Genomic DNA, 16362 nt, shown 5'->3' on the forward strand with positions numbered 1-16362 from the left:
GGAAATACAAAGAGAATCTTCAACCTTGTAATTTAATTAAATTAAAAATTCGTAATATTACATTTTTATTTCATCCCTCTAAACAAAACTATACCTTGATTACTCCAGTTGCTGCTTCATCATCAAATTAACCCAAGGTTGTCGTCTAATCTTGTTGCGCTGAACAATACTCTCCAAAATCTCAATCCATTGCTTCATTTCGCGTTCATTTGGAGCACCAAATTCAATAATTTCACCATTGGCAAATTTGATCTTGAACGAATGTTCAACAAGTAAAACATCACTGAAATTACGATGTTTCGAATTGTGTAAGTTTTCCTTGTCAACATACATAACATCAATCACTTTGTTCAAATTGATCTTGGCTCTTGTCTTGTGGCTGAATTCGGAATGGGCCACTAATGACGTAGCATAAAGCTTAAACCAACGACGTTTCCATATTTCGCAATCACCACCTTCTTGATACAAGTAACCTTCGTTTACAGTCTTCAACTCTTTACTCAACTCGGCCAAGGATTGGTATGCCGATTTGATACTTGTTGGCAAAATTTCATGGGGGTCGGAGCGAGGCACAAACAACATTTCAACCTCCAACTCGGCTATTTTGTACGGCTTGCACCTGGTGTTTGATTGGGGACCATTGCCATTATTACCATTAGCTCTCGTTTCCCATTCATTAAAACAACTCAAGTCGAATCTTTGCACCCTACCACTCACTTGCTGTTCAAATTGAGCAAAATCAATATAGCACCTAGCAAATGAACCATCAGTGGCTAGTTTGTTAGCCCAACTGTCTTCAACTTTACTAGGAACGTACCGTGTTGTGGTGATGATATCTTTAGATCCAAAGAAGCGACCCAACTTATTCCTTGACTTGACAACCTTCCTCTCGCGTACTTCGACCAATGTACCCTTCGGTTTAGTATAGCTAGCCTTCATAGTCAAGATAAATTGCAAAGAGTCGGCAACAATAAGTTCAAATTCTTTACCAATTGAAACTAGATTCCGGTCCAAGTCATATTCAGACGTCTTTACACAGTGAACACCATTATCCAAAGCAATGGTAAACTTACCCTTGTGTGACTTCATATCAGGTAAATTAATATTCTTTAACCCAAGCACGCGGAAAAACAACTTGCCACGTTCTTGCCATGCAACATCGGGAAGCTCATCGTCAATAACCTTGGGATCCGATTTATGACGCTCATGAGAATTATGATGCTGACTTTTTGAATCAGAAAATTCTGATGGTACTGAAACTGCACTTGGCATGTTGGATTTATGTTCTGGTGTCCATTTCTCGTAGTCCAAGTTATCTCTAATCTTGGCATGTACCAATTCATCTCCAAGAAATGGTTGGACTTTCTCAGCATTGGCAAGGTCATGGAAATGGTGTTTTTCCGCCAACTCAATACCGGTAACTGATCCATTCTTCTTTACAAGTTTAACAGGAGAACCAATTTTAATAGGACTTTTTCTAGGCGAACTTCTCTTGGAGACGGGAGTATGAGCATCCTTCCGAAACTTTTTGATTGGTGTTGCTGGTGTATCCGTGGGAAGGTTTGGCTTGGCAACAACAGGCCGAACACTTGGATCCAACTTCCTCTCAACAACTGGTTCCGGAGATTGCTGCTGTGCGGGGTCCAATGGTGATTTGGGCTTCGCCTCCTGTCTTTCTGTCTTGGGAGATAGGCTGTCACTGTGTAAATAGTTCAAAGCTGTATCAGTATCCAACTCATCAATTACACCAGCAGGCAATGGTGGTGTATGTGGTGAAATGTCAAATTCAAACTCTGGCTCCGGCAATGGCGCATTCTTGTGGACAATGACAGAACTTGTCCTTGTTGGGAAATCTTCAGGTTGGTTCTTTGACATTAATTCACTAGGAGACTTGTTCAATTCATCTGCCAAATAAGAATAAGGCAAAACATCAGAACCAGTTGCAATTGAAGGCTGACGGGGCGACTCGGTATTCGCATCATGGATCGATGCCGTCTGGGGAATATGCTCATGTGCATTTTCTGTCTCGGTGACAACTGAATTCTTTTTCGGTTTCTGTTCCACAAATTTAGCATGGGCATATTCATCCTGCGTCATGCCCTTTCTCGTTGAAAGAATTCGCTTGACATCATCTTTATCCATACTTGGCAAAGTCTTCATACCTTCGGCCCGTATAGTTGGTGGCTTTCTTGGCACGACATCCTCAAAGATATCATCATACATGTTCTTGGGTGAAAGCACCGACGACGAGCGCTTGATTTCAAAAGTGGGCACTCTAAATCTTGATCTCGTTGGCCCGGTGGGTGCTGGGCCTGTGGTCGATGCACGTTGTAAGTTGCTGCTATTTGAAGAAATGAACCTCTTTGTTTGACGGGCTTGGCCAGGTATCAAAGGTTGTGGTGGTTCAACGACATTTGGATTATTATCTATATTAGAAAGCATGTTGGAAGTGTTGAGTTGTGCCGATGGAACACGAGATTGATTGGTGAAGTGCAAATCATTAAACACGGAGTCTCTAGATAACTCGGGCAAAAATCCCGATACATGCAAATCGTCAAAGTGATCTGGACTAACCACTCTTCTTGACATGACATGCACTTCTTTAATCTTTTTCCCGTTTAATGATGAAGGAATTCTTACTTTATCAGTTGATGTTGCCCTCTTTTGCTCAACTTGCTCCTCTCTATATGCAGCAATAAGCTGTTGAGTAGGCACTTTATGCATCTGACTTTTCTTTTGTTTTCGTTGACTATGCCAAATAGACAAAAAGTCGTCCGGCTTTGGTTTCTCCACGTCATTTTCTGCCGACAATGAACGCTCATAGCTCGATATAGAATCCATATTCTTTGTAATCTCTTCCAATGAGGAATAATTGTTGATTTCAACTGGCGGCAAGGTAATATCTTCATTTGGCTCAGCAATGTTTGATGAGTTTGCCAAGATGGTTTCATTACTTGTTGGGCCGTGAGTTGCATCTACTGCTTCGTCAATTGCTCTTGGTGGAGCCAAGCTTTTGGGATCCTCAACCTCCTTTTTATCACCATTTGTATTGCTTAGAGCCTGGCTTAGTTCATTAGATGCATCAGCAAATTCTTCTGCTGAAGAGTTGGAGTCACCTTCATCAAGCATATCTGATCGGCCAAGAACTTGACTATATTCGTCGTTGTCCTCCCGATCTCCATCATTACTATCTTCTAATTTCCAACCACTATCCGTGTGGAACCTGATAGACATGTTGGATTCGTCTCGATTTACGAAATCTGAAATCTCAGTTGTATCATCTTGAATCCGTTGGTTATCGCCACTTTCGGCTAGCATCTGTTCGACTTCCTGTTGTGGGGTTAGTCCAGTATACGGTGATATGTGAACACTAGATTCAGATTTAAACACTCGTGTCGAAAATTGCGGAGTTTGATTCACAGAATTGCCATTAATTTGCTCTTGCTTGACTATAGTCTCTTGTTCATCCTGAGGTAGGACCTCCTTTGACTCTTTCTTCACCACAACCCGAACTTGAGGTTCAAAAAGCTGTTCATCGTGCTCAAACTCTTGTTTTACAACAGTTTCCTTCTCTTCTGGCACAAATGCTTGTTCGTCATTGTCAGTTTCTTGCTTTACGTGAATTTCATTCCCTTGTGTGATGTTATTAAGTGCTACTTGAGAAGCCGACGCACTATTGAGCAAATTCATAATCGATTGTTCAGTTCGACTATATGAATTATCAAACGAATCCAATGGCTCTTCATCACGGGCAGCTGCATCCAGTTCACCATTAGAATGGCTGATGTATAACGCATCTTCTGACTCATCTCTAGGCAACAATGATTCAACGGTTGCATCTGATAACCCTTTGATTCCATCACGTAATGCAAGCCCGCGGTTGGCCTTGGTGGGTGACCCAGGAACCGAGTTCAAGCTTCTATTGTCATCTCTTAATGATTGTAATGAAGATTGTGACGATCCTGATGATGGTAATTGTACATCTGACGCTTTCTGTAATGAATCAAGCGGGTTTTCTATATCAAAAGTAGGGGTTTGCAACGAAAGCGATAGATGATGAATATTCTCTTTGGCTTTATTTTTTGACGCTATTTCCAACTCTTGCAAGCGAGCATCTAAGTCGTATTCTTCATCTGCATGTGGACTTACTTTTCCATGAAGCGGTACAGCGTCTAGCTTCTTTGTATTCTCATGGTCACAGTTTTCACGGTTCAAAAGTTGAGCAAAAGTGGGTTTACTCGTGTGTGGTGGCGGAGGAGGAGGCGGCGACGCCAAACTTTCATCCTCAGAGTGAATATGAGGTTGCTCCCACTGGTGATGAATTGGCTTTTGAAGTGCTAAGCTGTTGACTGACTGTTTTTGATCATCTTCCAGTTCCTGCTGTCCCTGAGCATATTGGTAAATTTCTGGATTTGTTGCTGTGAAGGCAACTTTTTTCGGAGAGCCTGTTGGTGTCTTCTTCATTATCGACTTATTAGGGGAGGAATTTGTGTAAGGCTGCTTCGTCAATAGATCTGTAGTTGAAGTTCTTGGTGTTTGCAGGGTGTATATATCCACTTCTGAATTGTATTTATTGTACACTTCAATAGTATCTTGTATGTCAGCAGAAGTGTCAACATCAAAGTTACGGTTCAAAGACAATTTGAGGTCATTTTTGACTTCTGGGTAGAGTTTGCTTTGGTGTTGGTCTTGATCGCTGGCATAAGTGTCTGAGCTGGAATTGGGATCGTTTATAGGAGTCTGTTGTTGATTAGGAAATTTTAGTGGTTTTGTTGGTGATGTATTGATTGAAGTTGAGAAACTATGTTCATTTCGCCTGTGGTCCGGTTCGAATGTTGTTGGAGGCGCTAAACTATCCATATCGGCACTCATCTCTCTGAGTAAAAGGTCCACTGACTCTGCAATTGTGGTTAGTACAACTGTTGACATGAAGTGAAAGGGTACACTTATTTGGCAGTTGATGATCATCAGCTGTCTTTTTCCCCTGTTTGTTGTTTTACATACCATTCTCATTTTTGAAAAAGTCCGTACTTTGACTCAGCGAACGCGATAAATCTTGTGTTGACGCGACTGGTTGTTCCAACTGTGACATACTGTTGGCAATGTGAGTTTAAAAAAAGGATTGTGTGGTTTAAGCAGATGAATTTTGAAAATATGATAAAGCAGTTTGTAAATTCTAGTAATGAGTTGAATCTTGTAGTATAGTAGTAGTAGTCTATTGTTCTTTCTTCTGGATGTTTTGAGTTGAGTTGTGTTGTGTATAAGTGATTTGTTTTTTTTTGTTTTTTTGTTTTTTTTTTCTCTTACTGTTTTTACTTTGTTTATAATTCTTCCTAATTAGGAATTGCTTTGGAAAACAAAGACATATAAAACACACAATCAATTCTTCTTTTGTAGCAAGCAGGAATTGGAACAAACAAAGGTGCAATAGGAGTCAGCAAGGCTTGTGTAGATTGTATAGAAGAGTAATAAAAGAGGACGTCATTCAATTTAATATATAATGTGTTGCAAATTTTTGTTCCTAGGTTTTATTGTTTTACCTCCTCTTTTTTCTTTTTTTGCGCCAAATCTATGACATAAAAAATTTTAACAAAGGATCAAGGAAAGTCGTATATTGAGATATCTCTGATAAGTAAATATCTTGCTTTTTCCCCAGGGTTACAAATAGTGAGAACTAATACTCATATAGCCAGTGTCAGCTTTGCCTCCCTTGTAGTGTTTTATAGCTATTCTTCAACAACGACGCGTTCTTCAAAAGTTTTCCTTACAAGTTTATGGCTATATTTTCTCCGCTTGGGGTAGGACAGAGATTAGTTTAATTGCAATGAAATTAAACTACACTACGACCACCTGAGATACACCTTTAAACTTGTCTAGTAGTGCTTCTCAACGAGATCTCTATCTAAACTAAAAATGAAATCACTATTCAGTTTTGTGTCATATTAGTGTCTCATTTCCTACTTGCGACATATCCATTTGACAAGCGTGAATCAAATGTTTTGCAGCAATACCAAAAATAAAACCAGGGATGAACAACACGTTAAATAAATCTAGGATTCTAACTAATTTTGGAAACTAATTGATTTTCCTGACTTTTCCGAAAGGAGTTACTTGAAGGTAGATTTTGGCGATTATTATTTAAATGTAAAAAAGTTTAGAGGTGGTACTGTCGTGTAAGGTTATGCATCAAGTGATTTTCAGCGAGATTGCAATATAGACTATTAAAGAGCTGTAAAATATGGGTAAGTGCAATTAAGTAAGCCTATAACGATACACGCTAAAATACATTATTGTCCCTGCTTCTCCTGCCAACCTTTATACAGTGTTGAAAACTTGAGTTGATTTACTGCGATCTTGAATCATACCGCTATAATTCCAAACTAAACACATTGCTTTGTTTACATTCTATCAAAACTCTGTTGACTATGACTAAAAATTAAAACAAGGTTTAGCGTGTTTAGTGCGTTTATGGTGGTATTTTTATTTTCTTGGGGGCTATACGCACAAAGTTAAAAACCACGCCACTTAATAAATTAAAAAAGCAAGAAATAAAGCTAAGATAATACCAACTTCGACCCAAACTAGTTTCAGTTTCCAACATTCTCATTCTTTGGTATCTCTATTTAATAAGCTTCTCTAGCATTTGTAAGTATACAGTCAAAAACATTTCGTCTCTCTGTTTGTGCCCCACGCCTCTTTTAAAAATAAATTTATTTTCTTTGCCCTTTCCCAAATTTACTTCAACCAAGGGAACCTATATTAACGAAACAAAGTTTGCATTTGACTAACTTTGATAAAATTTACCAAAATTTACAGAAGAAGCTTTCTTATTCGTTCACATTACTTTCCTAAAAAATCTTCATTCACCTTTTAAGTCAGTCAGTGAGATTTTTGAAACGAGGTTTAACGCTTTGAAGTCAAGCCCTATAATCAAGACACACCTTTATCATTCAAAAAGAAATCCGATTTCATTTCTTGTACAACTAAGAGATTACAGTTCTATTGTACAATGAAGTTCAAATTAATTACTTTGTTTAGTATTCTTGCCAGTGGAATCTTTGCTGATGATGAAACATCCACCACTTCGAACACAAGTTCAAGATCCTCCACCTCCAGAAGCACGAGCAGCAGCTCAACAGCCTCAAGGTCATCCTCATCCTCAACCTCAAACTCTTGCTCATTTTCAAGAACCACCATTTCTAACGCCACTGCACTTCAACAATTGGCGTCATGCCCAACTTTAGATGGAGAAATTACTATTTCCGGTAACGAATTTGCCTCAATTGATTTACCCCAATTGGAGGAAATTGCTGGCGACGTGACTGTTATCAACTCAAGATCAATTGTTGCCATCAATTTGAATCAATTGACAACAATTGATGGTAAATTAACCATTGTCAACATGACTCAATTGAATTCGATTGATTTATCATCATTGAGAAATTCACGCGACTTGGAATTGGTTTCATTACCATCCTTTGCCAACTTAGTTTTAAACCAGGAATTGCAAAGTGCTGGAAGAGTTATCTTGTCTGACACTGCATTGACCAATTTGAATGGTTTGACTTCGTTTAACAATATTGAGTATATGAATATCAATAATAATAAAAACATTACTCAGATTCAATTCGCCAATTTAAAAAGTGTTACTGATGCGTTGATTTTGAGTTTTAACAATGATGATGCCGTTGTTGAATTGAATGATTTGGAATGGGCGGCTAATTTGACAATTCAATCCGTGGGTTCATTATCAGCTCAAAATTTGAGTGCCGTTAATGGCACGTTGCAAATTAGTTATAACTTATTTGAATCATTGAATCTTTCCACTTTGGGCTACGTCGGTTCAAGTTTGCAACTTTTTGCTCATGATGAATTGACTTCAGTTGATTTTAAGTCGTTGAGAGAAATTGGCGGTGAATTGAGTCTTTTCAACAATTCACAATTGCACGATTTACAAAACACATTCCCTAATTTAGAAGTAGTTGAAGGAGCAGTGGCCATAAGTGGTGACATTAGAAATTTGTCAATGTCTAATTTAGAAAAAGTCCGAGGCGATTTCCAATTGAATTCAACGTCAGAGGACTTTGATTGTTCTGAATTTGACCAATTGCATGAGGATGGAGATATCGAAGGCAATAACTATATTTGTTCAACTGCAGCTAATGAAGATGAGTTGCAATCAGCTACTTCCACTCGTAGTGGTAGCTCATCAACTAGCACTGGTTCAGCAAGTGATGGAGATAATTCAGCTCAAAGATCAAACAGTGCTGATAAGTTGATCATGTCAAGCTTACTTATGCCTCTTGGTTTGATCATGGCCATTGCTCTTTTATAAGGCTAAATATGAAATAGTTTTAACTATACAAAACCTTACTTTGCAATCAAGTACTTGTAAATTAGAATCACCACTAAACCCACAACAAAACCCTCCTTAGCCACATCCAAACACATTTGCTTTCTCCACCCCCCAGTACCCATCTTGCTCTTTTCTTCTCGCTTCAGTCTACTCAACGGTAAAATTGTCCAACTCGAATTACCCGCTTTCAATCGTAAGTTCTGATGAAATAAAACAATCATTGATACTATGGCCATGACAATGTACACGACAACATTAACATATGGAGTTTGCATATAACAGATTCTCGTTTGGTATTTCAAGCCTTCAGGCAGTTGGCTATAACTGAGTAGTTGGACAGCCGGGTAGAATATACCCATTGCCATCGACATTGACTTCACCGTAATTTCTCTTGTTCCTTGAGGATGCACAATATCGCAATAATCATGATCATCACCAGAAAATATCAAATCTGGTTCAACTTTACCAAGCAACAGAGAAGTTACATCCTTAGTGAGGGAGTTCTGATACTGATACCCCCGACCCATGGATTCAAACTTGGGTTTTTCTCGAAATGGTCCACAATTTGTATTAGGGTCACGAAATAACGGCACATGCGATAACAAGATTCTTGGTGTACTCTTTGTGGGCAAGTTATTGATAAACTCCTTCGAGGCCTGATTTATTTGATTCTTAGTCGATGATAAACTAGTAGTGTCAACCATTATAAACTCAACCCCATCAATCGTAGTTTGTAGATTGGGATTACCAAAAGTTTCACCAAACCGATCACGTATATCAGTTCTAATCAAATCGCCAAATCCAATATCATGGTTCCCCGGAAGATTAGTGTACATATTGGCCACTGGAGGGAAAATCGATCTAAACCGGGCCACTTCCTGCGTAAAGTATTCATTGGTTGAAGCGCGTCCATTATCTAACAAATCTCCCAAGAATATCGTTGATCTCGGTTGCAATTTGGTTAGTTGTTGATAATTGCGTTTCAAATGTTGATCAACTGTATGTTGCGATAAACTTAGCAAATAAGAGTTGCGTCCAGGATAAGTGTGGTTATCAATCAATTGGGGATCGGCAATGAGCAAGATGTTGGTTTGTGTCTGTGGGCCATCTTGGTTGAGGGTCGGCCATTTACATTTCCGTATTGTTCTGTAAGGTACATATTTCTCATTTATTAGAAACACAACAATCCAGGAGATGAGTAGGTATAGCAATACCCGATAATCTTTCATCGTTGGTGTTTTTGGTATTGAACAAAGGGTTTGTGGTTGAAACACGCGATCAATTTTTTTATTTCTAATCTTTCCTTCCATGAAAAAAAAATACTCCGCCAGAAAGAAATCATTACCCAACACACACGTATGTTTTTCGTAACAACGATATTAGTCTCACTAACGATTATCTATGTCGTTCTAAAGCTACTCAATTACTTCAAATGTGTACCTGATCTATACTTGCAACAACAGTCATATCCCGACCCCACTCGATTACCAAACGAGTCGCCAATTTATCACTCGACTAAATCCCCTACTGGATTGCGCCTTGGCTTGGATATCAGATATGATCATTACAAGTTACGCCGTGGCAACTGCAATGACATTTGGGAGATTGCCATGAAGAGTAGAGGAACAAAAGGTATTTACATTGGTGATGATGCGCTTGTCGAATTTGCAACCATCAATTATTATATTTCCCAATGGCAAGATGCAAAATGGGAGGCGATAAACATACCGGTGGAACACAAATTGGATAGGCATTGGATTATCATTGTGTTGATTGGTCTTGTTAAACAAATTCCATTGCAATTTTACGACAAACAGGAGCCTATATCAGGTACATCAATCTCAGAAATCAAGCTTCCCCCAAAACCACAAAAATCATCCGAGTTCGCTAATGTATACACGCCCGACAGGGATAAAGGGGTCGCTATCAGATTCAACAAACTGGTTAAACTAGGAATTGATGTGGCTGTCGACTTTGCTCAATTGAATTTGATTAGTGCTGTTGCATCATCAATAAAGCATTTACCAGTGGACTACACGGGAAAATCAATCACTATTGTGTCATCACCAGATTTCGAAGGTGTGGCAAACACGATTGTCAAATTACTAATGGCATTTGTTTGTCAAATGGAAGTTCACATTGCCGATTCACCACCTAGCTTTGACACCGATATAACAACCCTCCCTGAATCACAAGCATCATTAACTGACTTGTCATGGCGACAAAATATCAAATTATATTTCCTTGGATTAGGAATCTTTGAATCGGATAAATTAGTCTATGTGTACTCGCCCATTTCGCATCCGCAATTGACTTCTTCGCAACTAAATCATTTACGCATTGTCACAAATTCACACGTAATTCGTGAATATTGCACATACAATATCCTCGGCCCCATTTTGACCACTGACTATTATGAATATCGCACCTATACTCGTCAGTTTGGCGTGATGCCGCAATCGCTCGAAATGAAGGTGAATAATTTGAATGCAAATGGCATAGGTAATTTGTTGATTAGAGGCTATACTATTGGCAAATCGACAAATTACTTGAAGGGAGAAGTAGCAAAAGAGCCAAACTCCAATGGCGAAGGAGATGGGTTTATGCCGGTGAATATACGTGGTAAATTTGGTGCTGATGGATGTTTATATATGATATAAAATAATATACAGACGAGCCAATGATAGCTAAACTTTAATCTTTTTCACATGATCAAATAAACTGACAGTTATGTCATCTCTGCATCTCTTTTTAGTTGACTCTTGTTGCTCAAGAACGATAAACACCTTTTGATTCAATTGTTGAGTGAAATAAGATTCAAATCTAATCTTGACAAGATTCAAATTATCAAGCTTTAAATCTTGGAAAAATTGTCTCCATTTGTCTAATTTAATCATATATGAAGATACATCCAAATCCCAAATTAAATCATTAGACACAACATTGTCCATTTGGTTTTGTTTAATAATTTGATACTTGATGAAATCATATCCAAATATGAACAAGATATTACACCAATTTTCATATTTGTCCCCCATTAACCCCATCTCGTAATTTAATAATCCAAGTATTTGAACTTCAACATTGCGCAAATGTTTAACATGCTTGGTCGTATCTTCGTCACCTAACCCAATAATTTTACACCACGACTTGAAGGAGTAGTTATAATCCTGGTTAAATTTGGAGGCAATTATAATTAGTCCAAGAAATAAATGTTGGCATTTCATTGGCAAGTGTAAGTTGTTGTTCTTGTTGTTGGTGGTGGCAATTATCAACTTGTAAATGTAAAAACAAGCCAACTGCAACGATTGAATTGACGTTTTGGACCGTTTGAGTATCTCAATAATGAATTGCTTGACTTGTTTGGTGTCACAAGTGTGCTGTTGGTGCTGTTGCTTCGAATACAAGATTTTTAATAAATTCGTAGCACAATTGACCAAGATGGAGTTGAATTGAGCCTTGCTTAAATGAGCTTGGTGATAGTAATCATGATGATTTGGTGAAAATGCAGTAATAGATGCTTTAACAGCTGCAAGTGAATCTCCTTCAGGCGATGATGAGGATGATGAAGCACTTGGTGGTGTTAACAAGTCAACAACACCTTGTTGATCGTTTTGCTTTATTTGAGCAACTTCTTGCTTTTCTTGTCTCTTGCAAGAAGGTGACACTGGCGATTGCATAATGGAAAAAAATCGTAACTAATGAAATGAAATGATGGAAAATGAATAAAAGACAAACAAATAAAAAAAACCCCCTGATTGTCTATGGCCCCTGTGTTACCTGAAAATAAAAACGCCGTTGTTTATTTGTAGAAAAGGCAATCTTTGTAAAATTAGCAAAACAAAACAATACCCTGTTGTACAAAACTCCTGGTGATAAAATGACTAATATAGTTACCAATTTAATTTAATAGTAACCTTGACTGATATAATAATAAAAAATGATGAAAAAAACTCCCTGTTTGATATAAAAAAATCTGTTGCGTAAATAAAAAACTTAAGTCTCTTTGATGATGATGATGACGATGATATTACACAACTGATATAAAGCAAAACTTAAGCACGACGATGTTTAGTGAAAGGATAAAAAATTTAGTAAAAGTATTGTGAGTACATCTCAGCTATTATTGTAATTGTTATTGTAATTGTAGAAAAGAAAAAGTGGGTTTTAAAACAGCTTAACTGGATAAGTATAGTGGTAATAGTGTGTGGATGTGGAGGTGGATGTGGTTGCCAAAAAAATAATCCAAAAGAATTCTGCAATATTTATCTTCTGTTTGAGTAATAAATTGTAATGCTATCTGTTGGTTAGTGAGGTAGTAGTAGTAGTAGTAGTAGTAGTAGTACTAAAGTAACTCTGATAAGATAGAACTGTAAAGAACACTCTGTGTGTGTGTGTGTACTGAAGAGTTGTCTATTTATATATTCTGTTGGTTTCTGTTTGGTTTTGATGACCCATCCACAGTTTTGAACGATTTTTGTTTTTCTCTTTGTCTGTATGTTGTATGAGTAATAAAATAAAAAATAATAGATAACGTACTGCATATAAACTGATATGAGTCAAAAAACAAAAAATTAAATTCCTTTTGTCTATCATTCGAGAACAACACAATCATCATATCTAGTCACGCCTTAAAACGCCTGTTTGCCGAATATCCGGTTTTATTTGATAAAGGGGCAAACATTTGGTTCTTGACCTCCGTTACCGCTTCGACCTAAATCGTAATATCAATTTAGTCATCTTACTTTTATAAATACAGTGTTGTTTTTTTATTTTCTATTTATTATTCGTTTAGTGCGACATAATCATTTATCAAAGCAACGGCATAATTAGTCACATCTCACTGCGACATATTTTTACACGACATAATTCTATTGCTTTTGATAATGCAAGAAATCTGTCTACACCAACTAAGCATCTCTTTCCACACTTACAGGTTGGTATCAATCAGCAGCTATAAGTCTATATTGGATCCCCACCCAGCATTACAGAAGCTATTCAACCGACGTTAAATGATTGCTTTGGGTTTATCCCCAACCGAGTTATTAGAGGCCAGTATATCTATGGCGGGAGTCAACAATTTTGTCTGTTGATTTCCGATAAAACATTCTTAGAACTGAACAAGCTATAAATTTGACAACCGCTGCACAAAATTTGTCATTGTACTTGACAGTTCTTGGGAAAATCCAGATTACTGAAGAAACAAACAAAGACCAAAGTTGTTGAGTATTGCGAAACCCCAATTATTTGACTCTTAGTGTAGAGGAGCTTCGTTTTCCGAAGGTTTTACCAAGCTCAAACTGCTTAATTGAGCTGGCAATAAGTTAAAGAAGATATCCGTGTAATCTATTAGTCATAATGCTAAGGTCAAGCACAATCATTTCTACGAGATGGATTTGTTTGAAAATAAGGCTCTAACTAGGAAAATTGTGGAAATGTATGAAATACTTCTGGATTGACGAGTTCGATAATGTTGTCGCCAAAGCCGATACTGTTAATTACTTGATTAAAAAAATTACTCTAATGTATACTAAAAGTGTTTGTCTTTTGAGTATCGGACTGTCACAAGAAATACTAGAAGGATCAATCAAACTCCAAGCTTAGCAACTCCCTACTTGTAAAGTCGTCTATATTATCTTTATTTACTACCGACTGGTACTTGGCCAATTTATCACGCATGTCATTCAAGTCAAGCATCATAGTCATCAACAGTTCATCTGTCAGCCATGCATAAGGTAGACTAGTAATCAATAGGATCAAAAGTAGGCATAATCTATCTAGTTTGTGCCATCGCAGTACAAGCCCATGATATCGAGTGCGAGCTTCTTCGTTTTCCTCAACTTTGTTTTCCTTGTTGGAAATGTACTTTAGCTGTAACTGTTTGAATTGAGCATCCAACTGTTGAACTTCATCCATCAATGGCTTTATATCAGTGTAGATTAATTCAAACGGGTTCTTTTCTGGTTGACTAACTTCATCCCGATTCTTGTTTTCAATTTCTTGCACTTTATACACAAGTCCACCTTCATTGTACAATATTCCCAAATGATCTAGTATTTTCATCTCTGAAGTGTTTAAACTGGCTTGATTAATAGCTTTTAATATTGGCAGAGACATGAGCAAGAAGCGATTAAGCAAAGAATCGGTCTTGACTACATCATTTTGCAATTGGATAAACTGATATAGTTCATCCAAGTCATCAATATCCATTGCTTGCTTGATTTGGTCAATCTGATGTGATATATCATCAAGGTTAGAAACTTCCTTCAATTTCGTCAAGTACATCAAGTGATTGAGTTTGTGGGTTAGATCCTGATACACCGCGTAGTACTGCTTCTCTAGATTATGAATGTGAGACCATGACGTGAAATCTTGCTGTCGCTGGACCTGAGGAATGCCGTATTGATGCGATAGTATCGTCGTAGTTTTGAGAAAGTGGTCGCATGTTTCACCCAACTCGTCTGACATATTGGAACCTTTTTGTTTTGACGAAAAAGGCTGGAAAAGAAAATTGACAACAAAATTGACAACAAAATTGACAAGATTGACAACTGTATTTTTTTTTTAACGGCCACCTTCCACTTTACAATCCTTCCCGTCATGTCCACTGACCAAGCCGTTATTAAGAGAAAGCTCCTTAATGTTGCCACTACTGGCAGATTTGCCACTTTTACACCACAAGAAATAAACAACCATACCAAACAGCTCAAATCTTATCTTCAAAACCACCAGGACAAATTAGATTCAATTGAGTTATTTCAACTTTTTGAATTAGACTTTTACTTGTCATTAATCACGGGCCACGATATTGAAGCGAAAGCAGTTCTTGAGAGATTAAACGACCAATTTGGCAACAAAGTTTCATCGCAGCGTATTAAGCTCCTCAAGTCCATCTACTTTGAAGCAATCGGCGACTTGAAATCGGCGGGGGAGATCCTCAGTGAGGACCCAGATGAGCTACAATTGTCGAGGAGACTAACTACAATGTCTCGGCACGCTGATGACTTGAAGTACATCAACAATCTCGTCTACTACTTAAACCTTGCACCTGGTGATGTTGTTGCATGGTGCGAATTGGCTGATGAATATGCTAAATTGAAGGAATTCAGCAAAGCCATCCATTGTCTCAAAAGGGTTCTCGTAATAGAGCCCGATGCTTACACTGTGTTTAACAAAATAGCATTATTGTATCGTCTTTCATCAATTGACTCTAAAAAGGATAAAAGTGCATTGTTACAATCAAGTGTGAAGGAGTACTTGCGCTCTATCGACATCAACAAGAATAATAAGTCTACGTGGGAAGGGTTGTACTCAACAATTCATGAAATGGAAGGAAGTAGTGAAAAGGAAACAATGATGACGATTTGTGAACGGGAAATAAATAGATTAATCTAATAAAATGTGTACACCTTAGTTACTTTATTATTGAGCGGGTGTAAATGCTCGGAGAAGGGCTCCTCCATTAGTGATACTATAGGAATTTATCTACTACAGAGAAGCAATTTTGGTTTTCTTCAAAATTACGGCACAACAATTAGCCCAAAATAGCAATCTTTCATATCGGTATTGGATATCCTCTTGCCAAATAAACCACTTACTAAACGGAATAAAGGACAACGTGGCCTATCAAACCAGTAAGCTTCTTTTTAACTTTGTCATACACTTTTTTTTCTGGGCGACGTGTTTAACCCACTTCTCCGTGGAGCACCATGGAGTTGGAACCTTTTTGGGTGTACATTGTATCATATTGGCCAACAGGTCGTGTATATAAAATGTATGTGCCAATTTTAGCGATAACAATCTGTACACAAAAATAAGCCAAAAACTTTTATTAGTTGTGCTGTACCCCAATGCAAGACGATTGGTTAAAATGTATATAAGGAGAATACTGCATATTTTAGCCTTTATAGAACATTCTATACAAAGAGCAAAATAGTATAAATAGAAGTTGAATTTCCCTCCTTTTCAATCAATTCTTTTTCATTTGTCCTTTCTTTCTTTCTTTC

General features: G+C 37.6%; 7 protein-coding genes across 7 annotated transcripts; 3 read left to right on the plus strand and 4 right to left on the minus strand. All coding sequences in view use genetic code 12, as the record gives it.

Moving 5' to 3' along the window:
• Nucleotides 1-99: 99 nt before the first annotated feature.
• INT1 (Int1p) lies at nt 100-4929 on the minus strand (the record flags this gene model as incomplete). The annotated part of the gene is made up of 1 exon (XM_051815407.1): nt 100-4929. The coding sequence occupies one exon, from the start codon at nt 4927-4929 to the stop codon at nt 100-102; it is 4830 nt and encodes a 1609-aa protein (XP_051671184.1).
• Nucleotides 4930-7009: 2080 nt separating this feature from the next.
• On the plus strand, nt 7010-8335 carry ECM331 (Ecm331p; the record flags this gene model as incomplete). Its single annotated transcript, XM_051815408.1, has 1 exon — nt 7010-8335. One exon carries the CDS (start codon nt 7010-7012, stop codon nt 8333-8335), a length of 1326 nt encoding a protein of 441 aa, XP_051671185.1.
• A 35-nt stretch (nt 8336-8370) lies between these two features.
• On the minus strand, nt 8371-9585 carry CANMA_003252 (uncharacterized protein; the record flags this gene model as incomplete). Its single annotated transcript, XM_051815409.1, has 1 exon — nt 8371-9585. One exon carries the CDS (start codon nt 9583-9585, stop codon nt 8371-8373), a length of 1215 nt encoding a protein of 404 aa, XP_051671186.1.
• A 79-nt stretch (nt 9586-9664) lies between these two features.
• CANMA_003253 (uncharacterized protein) lies at nt 9665-11016 on the plus strand (the record flags this gene model as incomplete). Its single annotated transcript, XM_051815410.1, has 2 exons — nt 9665-9712; nt 9772-11016. The coding sequence occupies 2 exons, from the start codon at nt 9665-9667 to the stop codon at nt 11014-11016; spliced, it is 1293 nt and encodes a 430-aa protein (XP_051671187.1).
• Nucleotides 11017-11043: 27 nt separating this feature from the next.
• On the minus strand, nt 11044-12036 carry PCL5 (Pcl5p; the record flags this gene model as incomplete). Its single annotated transcript, XM_051815411.1, has 1 exon — nt 11044-12036. One exon carries the CDS (start codon nt 12034-12036, stop codon nt 11044-11046), a length of 993 nt encoding a protein of 330 aa, XP_051671188.1.
• A 1903-nt stretch (nt 12037-13939) lies between these two features.
• On the minus strand, nt 13940-14824 carry CANMA_003255 (uncharacterized protein; the record flags this gene model as incomplete). The annotated part of the gene is made up of 1 exon (XM_051815412.1): nt 13940-14824. One exon carries the CDS (start codon nt 14822-14824, stop codon nt 13940-13942), a length of 885 nt encoding a protein of 294 aa, XP_051671189.1.
• A 132-nt stretch (nt 14825-14956) lies between these two features.
• CANMA_003256 (uncharacterized protein) lies at nt 14957-15751 on the plus strand (the record flags this gene model as incomplete). The annotated part of the gene is made up of 1 exon (XM_051815414.1): nt 14957-15751. One exon carries the CDS (start codon nt 14957-14959, stop codon nt 15749-15751), a length of 795 nt encoding a protein of 264 aa, XP_051671190.1.
• Nucleotides 15752-16362: the final 611 nt, after the last annotated feature.

The sequence above is a fragment of the Candida margitis genome (assembly GCF_024628925.1).
Source record: "Candida margitis strain CBS 14175 chromosome Unknown scaffold31, whole genome shotgun sequence".
NCBI classification, from domain to species: domain Eukaryota; kingdom Fungi; phylum Ascomycota; class Pichiomycetes; order Serinales; family Debaryomycetaceae; genus Lodderomyces; species Lodderomyces margitis.